This window comes from Dasypus novemcinctus, chromosome 10, assembly GCF_030445035.2.
Source record: "Dasypus novemcinctus isolate mDasNov1 chromosome 10, mDasNov1.1.hap2, whole genome shotgun sequence".
NCBI classification, from domain to species: domain Eukaryota; kingdom Metazoa; phylum Chordata; class Mammalia; order Cingulata; family Dasypodidae; genus Dasypus; species Dasypus novemcinctus.
Window position 1 is genome coordinate 1,150,495 of NC_080682.1, and position 25,530 is coordinate 1,176,024.

The following is a 25,530-nucleotide window of genomic DNA, read 5'->3' on the forward strand; positions in this document are numbered from 1 at the left end:
CCTCGCACCTGGAAACTTGGTCCCGCCTCACGCGAACCCGCGCTACACTGCGCAGGTGAGCACGAGAGGCTGAGCCCCAGGTGGTAAATCCAAAACCACCCGGTGGTGTCCCAGTGAAGTCGCCGACGGAGCAGCGCTTTCGGTAAAGGGGAGGAGGGGGGACCTGCACGGTCGCGCGTCACCCACGATGGCCCAGCAAGCCCACCCGCCGCTCACGAGGGAGAAAGGGCTCCATAAAAGGGGAGCCTGCCGACCCACCTGACCTGCTGACCAAGCAGCACCCCCAAGAGCAGCCCGAACGGTCCTCACCAGCCGCGGCCGAGGGGACGGGCCTGAACACTGGAAGGCGACGGCGGAGACGCTGGGGCTGCGTCTGCCTCCAGCGAGGCCTCCCCCACGCTCCCTCCCCAGGGACGGGCACTGGTTTAGAGCAGTCTCAGCAAACCCCCACCAGGCACTGAAGCAGCGGGGGGCCACAGGGAACCCCCAGCCGGCAGAAAAGGGGAGAACGACGCCGAGCTGGAAAACCGTTCTGTGGGGACTTCCCAGAACCGACTGGGAAGCCGAACTCGGCTCCACCCCAGACGACCTCCACACGGGTCTATGCCAACCTAGAGAACAGCGCGTTTCATAGGCAACCCGGAACCCAGAGAGAGACCCAAAGGCATCCCGCATTAAAACAAGACACAAGGCTCACCCTCACGGAAGCTGATGAAGTACTGATGGTTTCTAGCCTTTTCCATGTCATTTAGAAGAATTTGGATCGCGACAAACCAGAGTCCTAGACCCTGACGGGCGGCCACCCGCTGTCGAGAGCGCTGCTTTACCCTCTTGTTCTAGTGGAAGGGCCCGCTGCCGAAAGCCCATCGCTCAGGTCTACCTGGCCAGTCCTGAGTGGCCTGTAAGGTATCTAAGAAGCTCCATCTTCAAGGGACAATGAGAGAAGGCTGCAAAGACCTTCAGTCTCTCAGGTCATCACAGAGTTACCAGACGCTTTAATAAGCTGCACACTGGACAGAACCCCTGGACAGAAAAGAGTGCTATTAACAAAGTGCTAGCATCTTTAAAGAGTGAGGTGAACACAGCAGAGGATTGTGGCATCCTTACTGGCTATCCAGGGAAACCAACTATCCTGAAGATGTAAACACTACAGCTTGAGAATTCAAGCAAAGAGCTACAGTAGCTCAGCTGAAGGGAGAGAGATATTCTTTCCAAGTAATGCCAGGTTTTTACACACATCCCTCAACCACATCTGCCTCCCTCTCCTAACTCCCTTAAGCTCCCATACACCAGGAAAAAAAGAAGCCTCCCCAGATCCCCACTGCTAGACTTCCCTCCCCGCTTTACATTCCCCAGGACGTGGCTGTCGCTCCTCTCTGCCAGCGCTGAGCGGATGGCTCAGCTCCCAAGAGTGAGCACAGGCCCCAGGCGTCGTGGCTGCCTGACTGCCGTGGAGGACCTGCCATGCCCACGGGCTGGCAAATTTAGCAGGTGCAGCAAGGCCAGGACTGGGCAGTCAGTCCCTCCTGGTGGTCCTTCTACTGGCCCAAGCAAGGGCCACAGTAGCAAGCACGTGATGGGGAAATAGGAATTCAACAAATACCAAGTCAGAAATTCCTGCAACAGTACGAGTTCTCCTGGACGCTAGTGGCTGGCAAAAAAGGTTCTAACAGGCATGAGTTAACCCAAGCAAAGAGGGCTTGGCGGAAACTGAAGAGGCTTGTGTACAGCAGGGGACCAGATGAAGCTCACGGCCAGGGGTCAGATCAAGCCTCCCCCGAGGTCCTTCCGTCTGTTAGGGACACCCCGCTCCCAGTCTGTCCCAGCACGCCTATCCGTCCCTGACAAGGCCTGCACGCTGGGGCTGCCCACTCCCCTCAGGCCGAGTACCCTCCAGAGGCCCACCACACCTAACACCCCCCAGCAGCGAAGCAGGGCCCCCAGCTCAGCCACCGTGGACTCCTTTATCTCCACTCGCACACCAAGCTCCTCACCCCCCGACCCCACTGGGCTCGCCTCTGGGCCTTCACACCCTCCACTCTCCCATCCACCCCCCAACTCCCACTCCTCCTTCAAGTCTCAAGGGAGATGTTACCTCCTCAAAAAAACACTCCAACCCCATGTCAGGCCCCTCTCTGCAAACTCACATACCCAACTCTCAAGTTCAGGTCAAGACCCACAGGTCTTATCAGGCCTGCACGTGTGACTGGCCACTGTCACCCTCGTGCCGCCCTATGGGATCCCCAAAGGCGGGACACTTGGCCGCCCTGGCTGAGGGCCCAGCATGACCAGTGACCCTGGCTGAATCCGTGACCCAGGCAAGCAGGCACTGTCTTCGAGGCTCCCACGGCTCTCCTACGCCCCTGGCGTTGCTGTGCATTGATGACTCACTGAGGGCCCCTCTAAGAATTATTTGGATACACGGACAGAAACCTACACAACGACCCCCAGTTTACACCACAACGACATCCAGGAAGTACCATACAAGGGAAAACTCAGATGGGATGCCAGGACTCCGGCGTCACAGATGCACAGCTGGCTCTTCTCTGGCGCTCCCAACTGCTCGCAACAGAGTATACGCTCTTTCAGCTTTCTACAGCCCCTGTCACCTCAGAGACGGCGTCATGTGGCTTACTGAGCGCTCAATCTCAATCTACCCTTGCACTGGGCCCGGCCTCTATTTACACCCAGTCAGTTCTCACAGCAGCAGCCCAAGGGGGACCCCACTGCTCTGCGTCCCCAGGTCACCCAGGGAGGAGGGACAGGACCGGGAGCCGCTGCCGGGCCATCACGCACGGGCCATCACGCACGGCGCTCTCCAGGACACCGAGGTGGGAGCTGTGACTTCAAGTGACGGTTCCCTTGCTTCCCTCTCCAGCCCCTTACATAAAAAAGAGCAAATCAATCGCTAACATCATCAATCTGCCGGAAGGCACTGCAATGAAGTGAAGACAGAGGTGGAGACGATGAAAACCAGAGGCAATCGGAGCGGCTCTCTGTTGACTGGAACGTTCCCACACCTACGTGTGCTAGGAAGTGAGTCAGGCGGTTCCCTTCAAAGGCTCTGAAAAGGCTTCTGTGTCCAAACGGGGCTTCCAACAAAAACCTGAGTCTTTGTTTCAAACTGGGAATGACACGTCAGAGTGTTAGACCAGTAGGCTCGCCTCTGGTCAGTGCCAGGTTCCCAGGGCCACGAGCCTGGAAACCACAGGCCCGGCCCAGGCTTCTCAGCCCCGCTGGGTTCTGGGCCTTCCCGGCCAAGGGACGCTGGGGGCTCTCGGCAGAGCCCTCCTTTCTCTTCTCAGAGGACCCACGGGCCCGCCTCTGCCCGCTTCCATTCCGCGCTGGAAGCAGCCTGTCCCTGGCCTAGACGCTAAAGAGAGGCCGAGGCAGGCGTTCCTTCGCGGCCAGGCCACGCCGCGCCCTGCGGGGGCCCAGAGGCCACGCAAATGCATTAGACCCCCCCGCACGGAGACGACCTCCGTCCCGCCCGCAGGCCGAGAAACTGAGGCCCCGCACCGGGGACGGGCTGGGCCCTGCGGCAGGGGGAGGCCGGCCCCGGGGCTGTCCGCCCGGGGGAAGGGAGGAGAGGAGGCTCAGGCCTCGCAGCCGGCGGAGGCCGCGGCAGGGTCCTCCGCCCCGCGCCCACGGCCCCCCGCCCCCGGCCCACGGCCCCCCGCCCCCGGCCCACGGCCCCCCGCCCCCGGCCCACGGCCCCCCGCCCCCGGCCCCCGGCCCGCCCCTCGCCCGGAACCTCACCGGCCCGCGCTGCGTGCTGACGGTGGTCGCCATGCTGCTGCAGGGGCCCCCGCCCTGCTGACCCCGGAGCTGCGCCGCCAGAAAGCCCTTCCGCCAACGCCGGAGCCCACGACGCCGACGGTTGTCGCCTCGAGAACGCCGCCCGGTCAGCTGACGACCGGCCCCGCCCCCGGCCCCAAGGCGCAGGCGCCGTGTGGCCGCCCGCCTCCTTCCGGCCTTGGGCGCATGCGCCCTGCTCCGTATGGCGGGGCCCGCCCCGCCCAGCGCGCGCCTGCGCCATCCCGCTGTCAAGTCCGTTGGCCCGTGAAATGGCTCCCGGCGTTGCCGTCTGGGCGTGCGCAAGCCTGGCGGCCACCCCCGAGCAATGAAGCTGTTTCTGGGAAACCTCTTCCGGCTGCAGACCGACCGGTCGTCCTCTCTGCTCGCAGGGAACCGGGCGCTCGACATCGAGGCCGCCCCCGCGTGCGGACAGGACAGAAGTGCGGCCGTGGGTGCCTTGAGGGTGTGAAGAGCCACAGCGCGCCGCCGCCTCGGCTTCCCTCCTCACAGACTGCCGGCCTCGAGGAGAAGCTGGACCAGGGCGCCACAGCCGACTGAGGCAGCCCGGGAGGAGTGCCGAGCGCTTGGGGCGGAAGATTCCCCGCCTTGAACGTCAGCCAGCAGAGACGAGGCCGAGGAGGAGGGTCCTGATGCGTGCAGCTCCACGGCCACGCGCGGAGGCCATCTCGCAGAGGAGAGCAGCGCCGAGAACACAGGGCCACAGCCCTGGATTTACCTCCAGACTGGTATTTCCTGGGGGAGCATTTCCATTTAACGCCCCCCCCCAAAAAAAAAAAGTTTTTTTTAAAAAGTTAAAGTGTTTTGTCAAGCTGAAGGAGGTTGAGTGTGGGCTGGAGTGCTTTCAGGAGGCCTTGAAAGAGGGGTTACTTGCACACGTGGAAAAGAGATGGCAGGTGTTCCCAAGAGAAGGGACCACTGTTAGAAAGAAAGCTGCACCTGTAAGAGGACAAAAGCTCACCCGACTGCGGAGAAGAATTTTATTAACGATCTTGCAAGAATGAGTGCGCAACCTGGATATCATGGCCATTGCGCCAAGCGGCAAGAAGTTTATACCTTAGCCTAACATGCAGGTCCCTCCCCTGCTCCCCACTGATTGGGTACTTCAGGGGTCACAGCCTAGCCAAGATGTAATTTTCGGATTCACTCCATTCCGGAGTGAAGTTGATGATTCTGAGACTCTCCGTTCACTCTTGTAACTGCTTCCCACTGGTTAGGGGCAGTGGCCCTTACCTGACCAGGTATAAAACCCTCCTGCTGTTCTATCATGGTTGGAGGAAGACGACTATGGCGCCCTGGGTGAACCTGGCTGAAATCCCTGTATGGCTAATGAGATGGAAGAAATAAAGTTAATTACAATTTTGAGGATATTGGGGTTCACTGAAAAGATACTGGGCCACAAAAATAGAAAAGGCCAGGCACCTAAAGGCTGCAACTTCTCAAAGTTGATGGGCTTTATTTTGCAGATTTTCACCAGAAGTTGGTTTCTAGGTCGTAGGCGAGGAAAGGTTACCCATAGACCATCTCGACGGGGTTAAGCTGAAGTGGATCCCCGGCACCTCGTTAATTGTTTCCTTCCTGGTGGGAAAACGCTTAGCCCTGGCAGGATGGCATATGGGTTTGCCAGTCCTCGCCGGGGTATGAGTGGGGCAGGTTTTAGAATAAGGGCTGGGAGGGAGACTTGGATTAAACATGTTCATTAACTACTTAGAAAGTGAAGTTTACCAGGACCTTTCAGCATGTTCGATATTCCTCTGCATATGATCTGGAAAAGATCATGGAGGCATGGAGGAGGGAAGCAGCAGCAGCTTTGCGACAAGCATCAAACTAAACCTGAACCCATCTCCTCTCTTTCCCCTACAGAGCAAAAGTTTTGCTTTCTGGGGCTGCAGCGGGGGGCAACAAACACGGCTGCCCTTAGAGGCCTGGAGAAAACCCACTGCAGCTGGAGGAAGGGGACAGAGGAAACCCTCAACCGCTTGGGCGAGGAGCAGGAATACTGAAAATGCCGCACAGGCAGTGTTTCTGTTGGTATAAAATTCTCAAAAACTCGGTAAGTGTCCTGTCAATGTCATGGGGATGCGTGGGGATTCCTGCCATTAGACAAGGGGTTTCCCCAGGTCTTTCCTGGATAACCCACCTCTATTCCTGGGCTTCTGCTGAGAAGGCTGGGGTGACCCAGGCGTCACATTCCTCATCTTTTCAGCACTAGATCAAGGTTGTCCACTCTTACCCTCGGCCTTCTCTCCAGAGCATGTTTTTCTAACAACGAATGTCCTATTTTTAGCATCCTTTGCAATCTAAATAGCGTGAGAATTTTCCAAATCATCAAGTCCGGGATATTTTTGCTGAACAGTTCTTACCTCAATTTATCCCTTTCCTCTCATATTTTGCTATAAGCATCAGGTAGAAACCAGGTTGCACCCTCAACATTTTCCTTGTAAATCTCAGCTGAATATCCAAGTTCACCACTCACAAGTTCTGCTTTCCACACAACTCTAGGGCACAGTTCAGCTACATTGTGCGTACTGTATAATAAGGATAATCTTTTCAGTTTCTAACAAACACTCCTCATTTCCTCTTTTAGTGTTCATATTTCTACCAGCACTCTGTTTATGATGATACGTGTGTTCTCTGAGACAACCAGGCTTCGTCTTGGTGATCCTTCCTCCTCCCGAGTCTCACCAGACAACTTTTATATCTGTGTTCTGCCAACAGTCTGTTTGAGGCAATCTAGGTTATTTCTATCATCACTTCAAATTTCTTTCGGCCTCTACCCATTATCCAGTTCTAAAGCCTCTCCCACGCTTTTTGGTATTTGTCACAGTAGCACCCCACTTCTCCTAGAACCAAAATCTGTATTAGTTCCCTGTGGCTGCTGTAAAAACTCACCACAAACTTGGTAGCTTAAGACCATGGAAATGTGTTCTTCCACACCCTGGAGGCCGCACGTCCGAAATCGGTATCCTTGGGCTAAAACGAAGATGTCAGCAGGGCTGCACTCCCGCTGGAGACTCTGTACCCTGCCTCTTCCAGCTCCTGGGGCTGCTGCAAACCTTGGCTTGTGGCCGCATCAGTCCCGTCTTCAAGGCCAGTGATGTCAAACCTCCGTCTGCTCTGACTTCACATCACTTCCTCCTCTGGGTGTCTGTCAAGTCTTCTTCCGCCTCTGTCTTATAAAGACATTTGAGATGCCATTGAGGGCCCACCTAGAGCAACCAGGATAGTATCTCCATCTCAGAATCCATAACCAAATCCCATCTGCAGGTTCCAGGGAGGAGGAGATGGATTTCTTTTGGGGAGGGTGTTTTTCAGCCTATTACAATACTACTTAAATCTTGATTCCAAAATCAGTTAAAGAAAAGGGAAAAACAATTTTGGGTCCCTTAGATGTACAAAATTATGGCACACACCCCTAGTTCCTAGCCAGCAACCCCTTTTTCTTCTTCTCTGCTAATCAAATCCCAACTTTATTTATGGTGGCAATAAACCTGGCCTCAGACAGGCCATGAATCATGATGGACTAAGCCCGGTAATCCCGTCCTCTTTGATAAACACTTGATTTTCCAGCTACCCTTGCAGCTAGGGGCAGTCATGTGGTCCAGGTCTGGCCAATTCAGTGTAAAGAGAGGTCTGCTGAGGAATTCTGGGAAGTTTTCTATTTCCTCATGAAAAACAGAGTCACGGCTAATGCCAACTCCCTCCTTATGGTTCCAGGACTGAACTTGGATGTGATGCTGGAGATGCAGCAGTTTTCTGATTTTAAAAAGCTGATAAATATAACAGGTACAATGCTAGCATTTATCAAGTTCTGTGTATTCCCTGGATTATTCTAAGAATATTACATGAACAAACTCATTTAATCTTCTAACCAATCCAAAGAGGCTGGTGCTATTATTACCCCAAAATCAGAGAGAAATTGATGTCCAGAGAGATTAAGTATCTTGCCTAAGGCCACACATCTAGTGATGGGGAAAAAAATGGGTTTTTTGAAAGTCAAACACACACGAATGCCCTTCAGATGAACAACGAGCCATTGTGCTAGCCCGTGACCATCTGCCTCTGCCTATGCCTTCGTGGGTGGGTTGGTTTTCTGTTACCTGTAGCCAATTGCAAGGATAATGGAAAAACTCTAGACACATCCTCATCAAGAGCTGGAATAATGTGAGGATGTTTACTGCCCCTGCAACCAGTTCGCATACTGCTGGAGTCTCTGGCCATGCTTTAAGACAAGAAAAAGAAATACAACATATAAGGATTGGAAGAGAAGATGCATACCTGTATTGTTAGAAGATTACCTAATCATCTACATAAAAAGCCTAACCAAATCAACAGAAAAAACTCTTAGAAATAATGAGGGAGTTGATAAGATTGCTAAGTAGAGTATGTATTATATTAGTCATTGTTCTCTAGGGAAACAGAACCAACAAGAGACATCTGTAAGTATTAGGAGATTTTATAAAATTGTCTCACACAGCTCTGTGGCTCCACAAGTCCAAATGCCACAGGGCAGGCTGCAAGTTGGGAACTCTGATGAAGGTTTTCCATCAGTTCCCTAGGAGAAGCTGCTGGCTGAAGTAGAGAAGGAAATTCTCTCTTCTGACTGCTGAAATCATTACATCTCCCTTTAAGGCCTTCATCTGATTGGATGAGACTTCTCTCATTGCTGAAGGCAATCTCTTCAGTTGATTGTAGATGCCATAGATTACATTGCTGATGAGTTAAGTCCCTGAAATGTCCTTAAAATAACAAGTAGGTCAGTGCTTGCTTGACTAAACAACCGGGCACTAGTACCTGGTCAAGTTGACACATGAGCCTAACTAACCATCCCAAGTATCAACTTACAAAATCACTAGTGAATTTGTTGTTACAAATTACCAATAACTATACATATATATATATTAGTTCAAAAATCTATAATCTAGTCACACATGCCAGACTCATTTTCCAAGCAAAATCAATGGTGTATGTATCACAATAAACTTCACCTCCACAACTGGAAAAAAAAAATACCATTACAAATTAAATATATAATAAGAATAGAATTCGATATAATACAAAACCTACTATGGTAAAAAATTATAAAGATGTAGAAGATCAAACTGACTACACAGGTGTTATAGAGGAAAATGCTTACAGATCCAAGGCCATGAAAAGTCCAACTTAAGGCACCATCAGAGGTGCTTTCTCACCAAACTCAGCTGCCCCGTGCTGAAGCAAAATGGCAACTCCATCTCTGCCTGGGCTCTGCCTTCCCTTCCAGGCTTCCTCTCTCAGGCTCAGCTGCTCGCTTTCTTCCCGATTTCAGCTGCAAGTTAAGAGCAGAAGGCTCATCCCTCTTGACCTGCTCTGTGGGCGTGCTTAAGCAAGCCTCTAGTCCTCTCTCATCTGGCATAGGGCTTATCCTTTAGGGCTTCTCTCCTTGCAACTCAGCTGTGGGCAAAACGGGAATCTTTTCTCTCACGCGGCAGAATCAAACAGGGCAATTCCCTTTTTTCCTGCATCTTTGTGAGTCTGTTTATATCAGACCCAGTCAAGGGTCATGGACTCACCTAAATCGTGCCTCACCGACATCCAATCAAAATCCCTAAGTAAACTTAACAAGTAATCTAGTCAAGGTCCCCTCAACTGAACTTAATATAATCAAGGGGTATCACACCCAGAGGATAGATTCGTTTACAAACATAATCTTTCTCTTTTGGGGGCTTTATTAAATAATCTCAAATTGCCATAAGCTCTAGGAAATGAAACACAGGGTGGATTGATGGACCCACATAATGTCGTGGGGGTGCTTCTCCACATCAACCCCAGAATTCAACACAATCTCAGCAAAAGCTCCAGTTGAGTTTTTTTCCCTATCTGATCGTGTCATTATCTTTTTTTGGTGCATTGCTTTGCCGTGGGGTACCTGCACCTATCTCTGTGCCATTAGGACATTGCACTGGTCTGGGACGCCTTTTTTCTTTCTTTTTTTACCAGGAGGTCCCAGGGATAGAACCTGGGTCCTCCATATGGTAAAGGGGAGCTCAATTGCTTAAGCCACAGCTAATTCCCCCCAGCTAAATTTTGAATAACTTATTCTAAAATTTATTTGAAAGAACGGTCCATAAATAGTTAAGTCAAATTTTTAAAAGAAGAGCAAAGCAGGGTGCTCACCCTACCACCTACTACAAATCCAGAGTTAAACAACGAAGACACAGTAAGGCAGGAATAAACAGACCAGCGTAACGGATGCAAAATCGGAAATTGATGAAGATGTTTTATATGGCGATTTGATATATAATAAAAAAGGCAAAGTAAAAATGAAGTCTGGATGAGTATATAGGGTTGAGGAAACTTACCTGATATATCTGAATCTCCTTCTCTCGGTTTCTCCGTCTCTATATCTCTATCTCTGTACCTATACTTCTATGTCTATATCTCTATCTCTAATCTGTATCATCTATATTTACAAGGGGAAAGACCCTTTAAACTAGAAAGGAGCCAGACTGTAAAGCAAAGATTGATTGGTTTGGCTATATCAAAATGAAGAGCACTAGTTATAGTGACCAGATAAAAATGCCTACAGTGTTTATTTCCAGCAAGTAAATATCTGCAATATATAAAGGACTCCTGGAAATGAAAAGGTAAATGTATAGATGTAAACTGGCAGTTCAAAGAGGGAAGGCCAAATGCTTGACAAGTATATGAAGGGGTTCTCGAACTCATTAAGTTGAACAAAAAGAATAATAAGAGAAATACCACTTCACATCTATCAGAAGAGTGAAAAGCACACAGAGGGTGGGGAAGGCCAAGTCCCGGTGGGAACTGGCCACGAGCACGCGCTGGCCCTGCTGGTAGGAGTCTAACTGGTAGAGGGTCCCTGAAGACTCACGTGGCCTGCTCGGGGAGACCAAGTATGCCCCAGGAGCTCCCTCCTGAGAACATATTCTGGAAACTTCTGCTCACAGATTCACAAGGGGATGCACTCCAGGCTGCTTGTTGCACAGTTGTTTGTCTAGCAGAAGCTGGCAGCCTAATTATTCACCATTAGAAGAATGAATAAATAAAATGTGAGGGATATACACTATGGAATACTAGGCAGTTGGGAAAAACAGAAAAGCAGATGTTCATAGAACAACTTGTAAAATTTTAAAAATCCAGACAAAATACATTAAACAAGTTTCTGAGACATTGGATACCAGGCAACGAGAGTCGATGGTCCCTGTGAGACCGGAAGCGAAGGAGGTGAACTCCAGGCCACCTCGGTGTGTGGCCTCGGGGCACCTCCAGGCTGCAACTCAGGGAGGGGTCACCCAGGCAGGGACCAGGGGTCTCCCTGAGCGCAGGAGACACCCCTGGGAACTGGTGATGCAAGGAAGGCAGGTGTCCGCAGGGCAAAAGAGCAGCAGATAGCTACAGAGCGCCCCTTGTCCTCTGCTGTGGGAGGCTGGGGAAAGAGCCACTGGAGAGAATTACAGAAACAATCCTGGGTGCTCACAGGGCGCTGGGTGGAAACCCATGCAGTCCATTTAGCTCCAAGTATAGGACTCGCAGGGGATTTGCCTCAGTACCACCAGAGGTGAAGAGGGGCATTTCATGACAAAAGGGATGAGTTCATCAAGAGAAGACAATAATCCTAAAAGTTTTTGTGTCTAGGTACAGAGCTTCAAACTACAAGGAGTAAAAACTGATATACCTGAAAGGAGAAATGGACAATTTCACAATTATCGTTGGAGCTTCCAATACCATTCTTTCAACATTTGATAGAAAAAGTAGCCAGAAAATCAGTAAGGATTTAGAAGACTTGAATAACACTGTCAAACACCTTGACCTGTGTCCTATCAAAATTGTTTTGGCTATGCCACTTACCTCAACACTGACCCTGGGCCTCAGCAAGAAGCAGCTTTGCAGCCCTGGGACATAAACTCCCCCAGAGTCCAAACTCCCATCTGAGGCCACCACCCCCACCCTGCCCAGAACCCACAGCCGACCCCAAATGGTAAGCCAGCTGTTCTAGATCGCTGGGCTGCTGAAATGCAACTACCGTGTGAAGGGTCAGCTTTTTTTTAAGGAGGTCCTGGGGACTGAACCCAGAACCTCGTGCATGGGAAGCAGGTGCTCGACCACTTGAGCTCCTACATCTGCTCCCCAGGTGTACTAGTCAGCCAAGGGGTGCTGATGCAAAATACCAGAAATCTGGGCTTTATAAAGGGTATTTATTTGGGGTAGTAGCTTACAGATACTAGGCCATAAAGCATAAGTTACTTCCCTCACCAAAGTCTATTTCCACATGTTGTAGCAAGATGGCTGTTGACGTCTGGGGGGGTTCAGGCTTCCTGGGTGCCTCTGGGCTCAGCTCCTCTGGGTCAGCTGTAGACTATCAGGCGAACGGCTCTATCTTTTTCCCCGGGGCTCAAACATCAAAACTCCAACATTAAGAACCCTCAACTCTGTCCTTTGCCATGCCTTTTATATGTGAGTCCACGTCCTAATGATGTGGTCCAATCAAAGCCCTAATCATAACTCAGTCAGGCCCAGGTATAGATCAGATTACAGACATATCCAATATCTATTTTTGGAATTCATAACTATATCGAACTGCTACACAAGGTCAGCTTTTTAACAATGGAAATTTATTAGTTTGCAGTCTTGAGGCTGAGAAAAATGTCCAAATCAAGGTATCATCTTAAGTCTTAAGAGGCCTAAGACGCACCCTGAATGAGGGGGTCTCACCCTAAGATCCTACTCACCAAAAGATCCTGATTACAGTGGGTCCACACCCAGAGGGATGGATCAGCTGCAACAAGTTTTCAGGGGTCCATCCAGCTCCAGCCCACTGCAGACACCTCTTTTTCTTAGAATCAAGTGAGTGTGACCCGCAAGCCCGTAACTCTGGCCCAGGATTGTTCGGGCAGCTTTCTCTCAGACCACGGCCTTAAAGGGCAAGCCTGACGCCAAGAGTTGAGCTTGTGCTTCTCTTCTTCAACCAGGAAGTGGCCCTGAGGTGCCACCAGGTAAGAGGGAGCCCAGTCCACGGGCCACACTCGCTTCTGACCCCAATGGCAAGTGCAGGGTCTGCAAGACCGCCCTTAGGCTCAGTGATACCCTAGAAGGAGTCCTGTTATACTCACAGTGACAGTTACTGCAGCTAAAGGACACAGAGGAGTGTCAGGCAAGGGAGAGGCACGTGGAGCATGTCCAAGAAAGTTCCCAACACAGAGCTGCCACTGCTTCCACCCCAGGGACTCAGGACGCGGAGTGTCCCCACAGGGATGCTCGCCCGAGCCTGGAGTCCAGAGTCCTTGCTTGGGCTCCACCACAGGCCGCTGACCTCAGTCTTCAGCCACTCCAAGGTCAAGCTGAGGCCACCCGGCCAAGGCCCCTACCCCAAATCACGTGGTCAGACCATCTGGTGATAAGGCTCCCATGCTGAATGACACCATTAGACTGACCGGAGGCCCGAGGCCCCCAGGTGAGAAAAGACGCTCTACAGGCAGGACGTTCCAAGGGCACAGAGGCGTGGCGGTGGTGAGGGGCAGCCTTGTCTCCTTGCTGGGCACAGGGGAGCGCTTTCAGGCTTCCACCATTGAGCGCGACGTTAGTCGTGGGCTTTTCATGGAGGGCCTTTATCATGCTGAAAACGTTCCCTTCTATTCCTACTTTTCTGGGTGTTTTTGTCAAGAACAGGTGCTCAATTTTTTCAAATGCCTTTTCTGCATCTATAAAGATAATCATATTTTTTTCCCTCATTAATTTTCATATGTTGAACCACCCTTGCATTCCTTGGATACATCCATCCCACTTGGTCAAGGTGTAAAATCTTTTTAATATACTGTGAGATTCACTTTGCTAGTTTTGTTAAGGTTTTTTACATTTATATTGATATGGGAAGTTGGTTAGTAATCTTCTTTTCTTGTGATGTCTTTACCAGGCTTTGATATCAGAGTAATGACAGCCTCATAAAATGAATTAGGAAGTGTTTCCTCTTCTTGAATTATGTGAAAGAGTTTAAGAAGGATAGGTATTGATTCTTAAACGTTTGGCAAAATTCACCAGTGAAGCCGTCTTTACTTGTTATAGGTTTGTTGATGTTTTCTATTTCTTCTTAAGTCAATTTGAATAATGGAAGTACTTCTATGAATTTTTCCATTCTTTCCAAGTTATCTAGTTTGCTGGAGTACAATTGTTCATAATATTCTCTTATTATATTCTTTTAATTTCTGTAAGGTCAGTAGTAATGCCATTTTCCTTTCTGATTTTAGTTATTTACATCTTTTCTCTTTTTTTCTGTGTCAGTCTAGCTAAAGGTTTGTCAATTTATTGATTTTTTAAAAGAATCATTTTTTGTTTATTCTCTCAATCATTTTTCTATTTTCTTTCATTTATCTATGCTCTAATCTTATTTCCTGTCTTCCACTAACTTGGGGGTTACTTTGCTCTACTTTTTCTGGTTCCGCAAGATGTAAATTTAAATTATTAATTTGATATCTCCCTTCCCTTTTAATATAAATATTCATAGCTATGAATTTCCCTCTAAGTACTACTTTTGCTGTACCCTTTTTTAAATTGGGTTATCTTTTCATTGTTGAGTTGTAATAGTTGTTTACATGTTCTTTCTCCCTTTGTATATTATGTATACTAGACTTTGACCAGATATATGATTTTATTCTTTTTTTCTTTTTTTTTTTTAGATATGTGATTTGCAAAAACAAAAATCCTCCAATTCTGAGGGCTATCTTTTCACTTTCTTAATGGTGTCCATCGAAGCACAAAAGTGTTTTTTTTTAAACAAATCAATTTTATTGATACATATTAATAAAGCAGACAATTCATCCAAAGTGTATAATCAGTGGTATTTGGTATAATCACATAGTTGTGCGTTCATCACTTCAATCATTATAAGAGCATTTTCATTATTTCAATAATAATAAAGCTTTTAATTTTGATGAAGCCCCAAATATCTATTTTTTCTTTTGTTGCTCTGCTTTTGGTGTTATATCTAAGAAACCATGGTCTAATCCACGGTGACAAAGATTTACTCTGATGTGTTCTTCTAAGAGTTTTATCATTTTTGCTCTTAAGTTAGGTCTTTGATCTGCTTTGAGTTACTTTTCGTCATATGGTCCATTCTCAGTGGCCACAGCTCTCCTGCCTGTCCCCTGGGTGGTTCCTGATTCCAAACTCCCACTCATACATCGAGGTCCAGCCCCATCCACCTCCCAGGCTAAGGCTCTGTCCACACTCCTGGGCAGGCGTGGTTGCTCCAGTGCCCTGACCATGGCTCAGCACTGTCCTTGGTCATCTCAATGTCACGGAACTGGGAGTCAGGCCCCTAGGTGGACCCAGGGGACGTGGCTGAGTGAGTGCTGATCGTTCAGCCACATTTCTCGTGGCTGTCCCTTCTGTAACGTGTAGACCCACGTTACAAATGAGGAAACTGAGGCTCAGGGAAGCTGGGCAACTTGCCCAAGGCCACACCAGTGGTGAGTGATGAACGGATGAGTGAATGAGCGAACTTGTAAAGGAGGGATCCATTCTGTGCGAGGAGATTAAAGAGGAGCCCCCAGTGCTCCCTTGGAGCCCATCAGCAAGTTATAGGGGTGCCCAGAGAAGTAGAAAAAGTTAGACATCCAGCCAGGGGATGGCAGCTGATGAACCGCTACTCCAGAGGGCCAGGTGAGTGTTCGTACGAGGGTGTGCCAAGCAGAATTCCTTCAAGCCGCCACTCTTGCCAGTCACTGGGGGTTAGTTTTCCAAGTGTTAAGTCAGAGATGTTTGCAGGGCAAACAGTTAAAAACAGCACAAGCCCTGGGAAACCAAACTGCATTCTTAATGAAGTCCTGGTCTTTGTTTTTTAATATAGGTTCAAATATGTTCAAGATAGAGCTGAACCATCTGCCTTTTCTGCAAATTCAGTGTCCAGAGCTGCTTGAGGTGAGCAGATGGGCCCAGGTGAGGTCGGGTCAGGTGAGCTCTGCAGGGGGCGGGTCTCCTCCCCCAGCCCTTTCCCAGCCCTCCCTGCACCTCCAATTCTCCCGACCCTCTGTCTTCCGCCTGGCTCAGGGCATTCGCCCCCCCCCCCCCGCCCCCGCCCACTGCTCCCCCTCCCCTTGCTCCCAGGCCTGGCTCCGATCACAGGGGGCGTTTAAGCTATCCTGGAGCGGGGCCCTCCTTAGCGGGCACTGGCCACACCGCCTTTTGCCGCGTCGTTATTCTTTCTCTGCTGTCCAAGCACGTGAAAGCGTGTTCCGGAAAGGCAACCACACAGCTCCTCCTGCGGCCACCTCGTGCTCCAGGAGCCCCTGCTGAAGAAAATAATTCAGAAATACAAGTAAGACGTCTCGGACGTTGTACTGAAGGTTAAAGGGAAAATGAAGTTCAGTTTAAACAGCCAATCTACCCCAGGCTCCGAGGCGCAGCGGGGAGGGCGCCGGTACAGCCGGTACCTGCCCTTTCCCAGCCCTGGGCACGACCTGGCCCTGGGCGCGACCTGAGGTGGCGGTGGGGTGGGGCCAGTCCCGGAGCCTGTGTCCAAGGTGCTCCTTTCGGAGGGGGACGGGGAGCCCCCGAGAGGCCCCTCCAAGAACCGGGAGCTCCCCTGACCCCCAGGACCCCTGCTGCAGAGCACCTCACTCCCAATTCCCTCAAACCCTGTCCAAGCTGTCCCCCCCCACACCTCCCGCCGCACCCCTCGGGACCCTGCCCCCCCAGAACCCTGCACCCGCCAGAAGACTGCACCCCCCTCTAGGATCCCACACCCTTTTCCAGGGGCACAGGAAGCCGTGTGTGCAGGGAGCGCCACGGGTGGGTGGTGGGGGATAGACGGCCTCACAGATCCTTGAACCAGGGAGTGAGGGGCTCCAGGCCCAGGGCAGACGGGAAGGGGGCTTGGCCCCACCCCGGGGTCCCGGAGGACTGTGCTCAGGAAGACCAGGGCCCCACCGCTGCGTGGGGGGGGCTGAGGCCCACGGGGGCGGCAAGGGACCCTCGCAGGAGCGGACAGGGAGGAGGGGCCGAGGGGTGAGAAGGGGGCGAGGCGGCGGTGTGGGAGGGGGCTGCGGGGAACCGGCTGGCAGGGAGGAACGTGGGACAGCCTGACTGAGGGGAGCTGCCAGCGCGAACTGCCCTGGAGAGACCGGAGAGACCGGGGTGCAGGGGAGACGGAGGGAGGGGCGGGGAAGGGGGAGGCCCCAGGGAGCAGGGACTTGGGAGAGGAGCAGGGTAGGTGGGGGTCCCAGGGCAATGGGGGGCCTGTGGGTGATCCTGGGGGGGGGAGGGGGAGGCCGAGGTCCCCATGAGAGGCCGTGGGGGCCCCACGTTGGTTGCAGTTGGCACTTCCTGGGAGCCACCTCTGTGCCCAGCATAGGGGGCTGGCGAGGCCCGGCTCCCTGCCCAGTCCCCAAGTCCACGCCCCTCCGCTCGGAAGCCCCGGGCCTGGAGGGGTGTCCCGGGCCTGGAGGGGTGTTCCTCCTGCTGACCCCCCGTGGGATGGGCCTCAGTAAACCCGGTGCCCTCCGCTGTCCCCTGTCCTGTTTTAGGAACCTTCCGTGGCGTTTCTGCTTCTACCTCGGCCGTTTCCCCGAAGTGTCAGCAGCATCTTGCACCCTCTTTCCTTTTATTTGTACTTACGGATTTTTTTTATGCTCTTCTAGAGGGTGACGTCCTTGTGAGAAGCAGGGCTCACAGGGCCCCGCTGCCACCCGTGCTCCACACCAGCCGGAAGCAGCTGGCAGAAGCCTGCGATGAAAGACGTGACCTGGAGGCACAGGCCACGCGCGCTCAAACCCCGCCACTCAGAACCCCGTGGCCACGGTCTGCTCTCATCTGTGAGCTGTGGCATATGCGCAGGGGGCCACTCAAACGCTGCGCTGGGTGACAGCAGGCTGGCAGCCGGGATCAGGTCTGGGGGAGGAGGCTCAGCCCGGGCCTTGGTGGGCTGACTGTGGATTGTCAAGACTTAAGAGAGTGACGGAGCAGATGTGGTAACAGTTAACTTAACCTTGGCTGCGTCCTGGGACGCTGTGGTGGGAATTGTGCTCCCCGTTTCTGCAAACTGTCGTCCAGTCCAGCTAAGAATGGAGAGTGGAGCCTGCCCGGGGATTTCACGTTCGTCTTTCCCACACACGCTGTGATGGTCAGGCTGCTGTGACAACTTGGCCAGGTAACTGTGCCCAGGTGTTTGGTCAAGCAAGCACTGGGCTAACTGTAATACAAGGGCATTTATGGACTTCATCACCATTGACTTTACTGCCGTGGTAAGTCCTAGATAGCTGCTTGTAGTCACACCAATCAGGGAGATCGCCATCAGCAATGAGTGAGGCTTTATCCAATCAGCTGAATGCCTTAAAAGGAGAAGTGATTCCAGCATTGAGACTTTCCAGCTGGTCTTTGGACAGCCACCGTCTCCCAGAACTCATCAAGAACCTTCACTGGACTTTCACCGGAGCCCCTGGTTGCTCCTGCCTGCAGAACCTGGACTTGTGCATCCCCTTGGCTGCGTGAGGGACTCTGATAAGTCTCTTACTATCGACCGATATCCTTAGTTGATTCTGTTTCCTTAGAGAGCCCTGACTCATACACACGTCAAGCGAGATATCAGCGGGCACGAGCCCTGGACCCACACTCCACAGTCGCTGCCGAGGTGGGGGAGAACCCAGTTCACAGAAGTTCAGCAGGAATGCATGAAAGCATCCTGCGAGAATCAGTTAGTGCAAGGGATTTACAATAAGGAGGCCTCCATCTTTTATGATTATTTGTAAATTGTGCACTATGCATCCTTTATATCTGTGACATTAAAACATACAGTGCCTGCCCTTTTAAAAATAAGAAAAGCTATTCTTAAACACTTACCAGCATGCCATTAGTTCCAACTGTGAAAAGAAACAAAACAAAATATAGTTACTATGACTGAGAGATTTAAAACGGAGCGGGGAGGCCGTGCAGGAAGCGACTCATGCCGGTCTCAGCCGAGGACACAGCGCCACGAGCCGCTACGTCTCCCCAAGCCCTGGGACGCCCGGGTGCTGCGAGGACCTGCAGCTGGAGACCACCGGGTCCTGCCTTCCAGGCCACTTGCCATTCACTGACCCCGTCCACTCCCTTCCAAGCAAGCACTTTATTCCCTTCATCTTCATTTCACAAAAATTTTGAGAAATGTTCTTAAAAAGAAAGGAGGCGTATGGAGTTGGACTCAGATGTGACCTTCCTACACGTGCCTCTTCTGTCACTTTTACTGGACCTGTGGTTGGTGCTGGGGTTGGTGCATACTCAGGAGACCTGAATCTCTGGACTGTCCATGTGACAGCCGGGCCCTGAGCCTCAGCAGACTTGCATCTCCTACCCTCTGGTTTATTGGACTCACCCCGGCCAGCTAACAGGGAGGTGAAGAAGGTCAACCACCACACCAGGGAGCCAAGAGTGCCTACGACTGCAAGCAGGAGAATTGCATCCAGCATCCAAGTGGAATCTAAGCCCCTCTCAATACAGAGGTGGAGTGGACATCACCACCCCAGGGTCCACAGGCTGGAGGAATAGAGTATGGATTAGAGTGGACTTACTGATGTTCTACTATGGAACTATTGTGATCAGTAATGGAAAAAATTGTAGCATTGAGGTGGAGAAAGTGGCCACGGTAGCTGCTGAGGGTAGGGAGAGGGAAGAAGAGATGTGATGTAGGGGCATTTTTAGGACTTGGAGTTGTCCTGGGTGATACTGCAGGGACAGATGCTGGACATTGTTTGTCCTGCTATGGCCCACTGGGTGGACTGGGGGAGAGTGTAGACTACAATGTAAACCACTCTCCATGCGGTGCAGCCGTGCTCCAAGATGTATTCACCAAGTGCAATGAATGTGCCATGATGATGAAAGAGGTTGTTGATGTGGGGGGGTGGGGGGTATATCGGGACCTCTTATATTTTTTGAATGTTAACATTTAAGAAAATAAAGAGAGAAAAAAATATGGGAAAAAAAAGGAAGGAGACGGAGAGCGACTGAGAGGCAGGGCTGGGGCGGGGATCCCGGGGACCCCTCTGGGGCTGCCTGCGCAGGTCGCACCCTGCCCTCTGGACAGCGTCTCCGTCACCCTCTGGAGGTGCCTCGGAGGAAGCGTGGCGGGGGCGGCCCCTCAGAGCCAGGACAGAGGGACCGAGGGACAGAAGGATGGCAGGATGGCAGGCCGCCCTGGGGCAGGGAGGCGGGCAGCGTCCCTGGAAGGGGACAGAGCAGGCGGCTGGCGGCTCAGGAGGCTCCACAGCTCTAAAGGCCCCGCCGCGCAGTCAGTTCTCTCCCCCCGCGCTGCCCCCTCCTGCCCCGAGCCGCCGCTGCGTATTCTAGCTGGGGGCCCCCCCAAGCGCCACACTGCCTCTCCCCCATCCTCACCCCCCCTTTCTTCCCCCCTTTCTCTCCTGTCTCTCCCCACCCCCTGCCCCATGCCTTCCTCTGTCCTGCTCCCCTCCCCTCCCTCCTTCCCCCCTTTCTCTCCCCTGTCTCCCCCCATTCCCTCCCTCTATCCTGCTTCCCTCCCCCCTACCTCCCCCCTTTCTCTCCCCGTCTCCCCCCTTCCCTTCCTCTATCCCGCTCCCCTCACCCCTCCCCTCCCTCCTCCTTCCCTGCTTTCTCTCCCGTCTCTGCCGCCTTCCCTCCCTCTGTCCTGCTCCCCCGCCCCTCTCTCCTTCCCTGGGTTGTGCCCTGCCTTCTCCCCGCTCGCCAGGGGTCTTTCCGGCCCCCTGCCCGTTCCCCAGGGCTGTGGCCCCTCCTTCAGGCCTCCATCCTCTTCCTGGGGCCTGGGCTTTCCAGGTGGCCGTCTGTCCCTGGTGCTGAGGCTGACTGGTGGCCGCAGTGGATGGCAGTGACAGCCGCTCCGGCGCCGACAGAGGGAAGCACACGCTGCAGCCCCGAGGGGACGGGTCCAGCGCGCTGCCACCGGCCCTGGCCAGCTGCAGGCCTCCACTGCGGCCCTTGCCACGCTGCCCAGCAGGACGGGGCCGCGTCCCTGCTCCCTGGGGAGCGCATGCACAGGGCCACGGGAAACCCACACTGAGGCCAAGGCGGGGTATGCTGAGGGCGCAGGCGCTGCTGGAGAAACTGAGGCAGGCTGGGGAGGGGGAGAAAAGCGTGCGTGCATATGTACATGCGTGTGTGTAGGGGTGTGTGTTGTGTGTGGAGGGGTGTGTGGAGGCGTGTACATGCGTGTACATGTGTGCGTGCGTGGGCCGTGTGCGTGTGTGCACCTGTTGGACGAGCGGCTTCCGGGGGTGCTGCAAGCCCCGCGTCGGAGCAGCTCTCGGGTGCTTCGGAGCGCGCTAGGTCCTGGCCGTCAGCGGTCCCCGAGGGGGCGTTTCTGGGGTGCGCCCCCCAGGAGCAGGCGGGAAGAGGCTTCAAAGCCACCAACCAGCTGCTTGGCCTATGGGGCAGGGGCAGAGGTGCGCCCCGGCCTGGGAGAAGGTCGCTGCCGGTGCCCACGCGCAGAGGTTCAGGGCGGGCACGAGGAGAGGAGGGCGGAGACCCTCCAACCGCAGGGAGATGGAGGTGGACCAGAAAAGAGCAATCCTGGAAGGGGGCACCAACCAGGGTGAATGGGGAAACCAGACCAGGGCAAGTAGGGAACAGGGCGAACAGGGCAAATACTAAATAACAAACCAGGGCAAGTGGGAAATAACAAACCAGATGGCAGGAATAAATGCGAAGCTATTGATGGTTACAGAAAAGTATCAGTGGATGAAAGTCCTGTTCAGAACCTCCCAGATGGGCATGTGGAGGGAAGGGGGATGTATAGACAATATGCTGTTTATAATAAGACACAATTTGAAACAAAGAATCTTCACATAAAGACAAAGACATTATGCAGAAATCAGACAAAGAAAACAGTTGCAATATTATAGCTATCTATAAATGTTAGCTAAAATAGAAGTTCAGATTAAAAGACTTAAATGAGAAAAAGAGGACTATTTTGTACTGGCTAACGGATTAATCCTCTAAAAAGATACAAGTCAGGAATCACGTGCCTAAAAACTTAACGTTTGAGATGAAGAAAGCAAACTCTTCAAGCCTTAATGAATCCACTGCTGCAGTGATACATCTGTCCCAGAAACTGTCAGATTAAGTAGACAAAAGTAAGGCACCACCTGAAGCCTGGGCGGCCCAGTGGCCGGCTCGGCCGGCGCCTGCCTGACCTTGCCGAAAGGGAGGCCGACGGGGAGACGCGGAGACGCGGAGACGCAGAGACGCGGCTTCTGGCACCCCGAGCAGGGGCGCTCGCTGACCTCACCCTGGGCATTTCTAAACTGCCTTTCTAAATAGCTTCCTGCTTAGCGAGGCGATGGAAACTTGGGTCGCAAGCTGTTTGGAAATGACCAGTGTCCTGAGCTCTCACAGCAAAACCTCCAGGAAGTCACCAAAGTGGAGCTGGGAGGGCGACAGCAAGGCTTTTATCAGAAAATAAGGAAGAGTAACAACAGAAGTATTAGGCTAGAACAAGAATAGCAAAACGCACCCAGGTAAAGTGGAGGAGAGGGATTACCAAAGGCGAAACAGAAATCAAGAAAGCGGAAAGTAAGAAAGCAGATTTGTTCCAGGAACACGACAGCTGCGCTTCGCAAAGAGCAAATCTAAGAAAAATGGAGAAGAAAGACAAACCACTGTAGGAAAGAGAAAAGCAGGGAGACAAGAGATACCAAAGAAACTTGGAAGTTATGAGGGAATGTTATGGACAAATTCATACCAGGAACCTGCGAAGTCTGGGTGAAACCAACTCTCGCCAGGCGGCCCGGCGTCCTAGGGGGCGCCTTCCGTCAGGCCTAGTTTTTTATTGTCTGCGCCTGCTGTGGCCAGGCGCTCTCCAGGGTCTGGCGGGCAGCTGGGGGCAGACGGACGGAGACCCCTGCCCGCGTGGAGCCGACGCCCTAACGGGGCCCACCGGAGGGGCAGAAACCCGGGCGGAGTGAAGACAGGCGGCGTGAAGGGGCAGGCGCGGGCGCCGCTGGACGCGTGGGGGCCCCTGGGGCAGGGCCAGCCGCCTCCCGGGACCTCGTGGTGCCCCTGCCGCGCGGACGCTTCCGATGCCCAGTGACGGGGGAACCCGGGGAGTGGGGGGGGGTTGAGCGCCTGCTTCCCAGTACCGGGTCCTGGGTTCAATCCCCGGTACCTCCTTATCAAAGGGGGGGACCCTGCCGCTAGCCCCGGGGACCAGAGCAGGGTGTGGGACGCCCCCCTCCGCAGCCCCCACACGAACACGCACCGCCGCGCCCCCCGGTCGCAGCCACACAGCCACACCCCCTGAAAGAAAAGAGCAACCCGCGGGGCAGGATCGTGTCAGAATGTGGCTGCAAAATCCTGTAACTTTCCACGCTACGGTTTGTTTTTATTACACAAGTTGTCCACAAATACTGTAAAAATACAGGTGATGGTGGAATCCCCCCTCCGCCTTCCGTGCCCCGAGCCCCTGCCACCCCCTGGAGTTGGCGGCGGCTTGCCTTACTTGTGGTTGTGTAGCCCGTGACACGTGGGAAGCTCAAGTGTGGTCTGGGGCCTGTCCAAGTAAAACACCAGCAAGGAGAACCCAGCAAGGGGGTAAAAGATAGGCTGGCCCCAGAGGCCACGGCATGCCACCTGGGCGTCTGGCGATCCACTTCGGTGCCCTCAGCTGAACGTGGAAAACGCTCGGGTCAGGAACAGGAAGGACCTTCCTCACCTCCACAGAGAGCCGCTCCTGGGGTCTCACGACCATCCTGTTTAACTGTTAAAGATGAGGGGCCTCCCGTTAAAGTCCAGAAGACACGATGACAAGCTGGGGAGAGTGGACACCCTTACAGAGGTGCACGTGCCCACCCCAAAGTGGAGACATTGCTCCAATTTTAAGGGCAGCCTTTAAATTCTCTCCAAACATTAGTTTGTGCTGTAGTGATCTTACCTGTCTTCTGTTAGGTTTATTGATAGGCCCCAGATATTTCTGATGCTATTATAAATAATCAGTTTCCAAGTTTCATCTGTTGCTGGCGTGCAAACAACGGATTTGGGCTGTTGACTTGTATGTAGGCCCTCCAGAACGTGTGCGGCCCCATGGCTCTTCCTTCCGGTTCTCCTTGCTGGCGCGCTGGGACCCCCGTGCCGAGTGGGTCGCAGCAGCAGGCCAGCCTTGCTCCGGCCTCAGAGGCCAGTGTTCCGTGACCCCCCACGGCTGAGGGCAGAGGCGCCTGCGGGCCTGTTTACTAGTTCTGTTTTTTAAAAATCAGGAATAAATGTTGCTTGCAGTCTGGAGCCTTTTCAGTGTCTATTGAGCTGATGACAGGACTTTGCTCCTTAGCCTGTAATGCGGTGAATTCCACTGATGAAATCTTGAGCGGTCGCTCGTCCGTGCTGGCTGCTTAGGTGGGCATCTTTTCTGTAAAACCTCTGTGAAATTGGACGAGTCTTGTAACCGACAGGGCCTTTCGGGTGTGACTCGCTGGCTACCTCCTGCACAGTCGCCGCCCCTCCTGGGCCTGGGGAAAGTCACGTGAAGGCCACCTGGGGAAGGAACACAGGACCCGGTTGCCGTTGGAAGCCCTCTCCTGAGGCTTTCCAGTAAAATTTTTTAAAGCACCAGCGTCAGAACTTGCCAAATTTCCCTCAGCTTCGAGGAAACCTGGCACTGCTCTAAGAAGCGCTGCCACAGAGCCCGCGTGGAGGGTGCTCTGACACCCTCTTGAGAAGAACAAAGGTGGGCTTGGACAGACGGAAGGACACAGCCTGTGCTTGGTCAGGCCGACTCAGCCGTCGGGGTGCTGGTCCTTCCTATGCTGGTTGACGAGTTCAGTGGCACCCCAATAAAATACAAGCGAGCTATTTCACGGAGTTAGATGGTTCGTGATAGTGAGGACGGAGAAGGAGGCACGTACGAGCAGGCAGGCAGGAGCACACTGAGAAGGGGCGAGCCGTCCTAGACACTAAAGCTTCTGCAATTAGACCCCGGGCCCTGCTGGGGGGCTCGGCAGACTGACCAGAGGAAGGGACCACGCGGGGGGAGGTTGGCACATGGAAAAAGTGGCATCGTAAATCACGGGGCCAAGAAGGAGCTCTCAATAAATGGTGCTGGGGTCACCAGGCAGCCATCTGGAAAAAGCAAAAATGAAATCCCTATCTCACACTATACATAAGAAGAAACAAATGGATTAGGGACCTAAGTGTTAAAAAAACAACAAACCATACAAACACTGAGAGAAAACACTGGTGCAGTCCTTTTTAGCCTCAGTGTAGGGAACTGCTTTCTAACTCTGAGCCTAAATCTAGAGAAAACCGAAGAAAAGATTGACAATATAATTTTTTTAAAAAAGTGAATGACATAAAATTTTAAAAAAACGAATGACAAACAAACAAACAAACAAACAAAAAACCCAGCAACAATGATACAACCCTGTAAGCAAAGTCTAAAGACAAATGAAAACGTGGGAGAAGGGAAGCGGCTGTGGCTCAAGCAGTTGGGCTCCCGTCTACCATGTGGAGGGGCCAGGCTTCGATGCCCAGGGCCTCCTGGTGAGGGCAAGCTGGTCTGTGTGGTGAGCTGGCCCACACGGAGTGCCGGCCCTCGCAGGAATACCGCCCCGCACAGGAGTGCCAGCCGACATGGAGAGCTGGCGCAGCAAGATGACGCAACAAGAGACGCAGAGGAGAGAATATAAGAAGATGTAGCAGAACAGGGGAGCTGAGGTGGCACAAGAGAGTAATCGCCTCTCTCCCACTCCAGAAGGTCCCAGGATT

The 25,530-nt window shown here is 52.7% G+C and overlaps 1 protein-coding gene and 1 long non-coding RNA gene across 2 annotated transcripts in view; one reads left to right on the forward strand and one right to left on the reverse strand.

Annotated features, from left to right (window-relative positions):
* Positions 1 to 4,488, reverse strand: part of TOLLIP (toll interacting protein) — a 30,903-nt gene extending 26,415 nt beyond the window's left edge. Inside the window, exon 1 of the mRNA XM_004482985.5 lies at positions 3,760 to 4,488. Within this exon, the coding sequence (XP_004483042.2) occupies positions 3,760 to 4,206 (447 nt within the window). The 5' untranslated portion in view covers positions 4,207 to 4,488. The remainder of the gene's footprint in view (positions 1 to 3,759) is intronic.
* On the forward strand, positions 4,006 to 19,768 carry LOC101430858 (uncharacterized). Its single transcript, XR_001117966.3, has 4 exons — positions 4,006 to 5,057; positions 5,680 to 5,869; positions 15,662 to 15,732; positions 17,451 to 19,768. It is a non-coding gene; the product is annotated as an uncharacterized lncRNA (long non-coding RNA).
* The last annotated feature ends 5,762 nt before the right edge of the window (positions 19,769 to 25,530 follow it).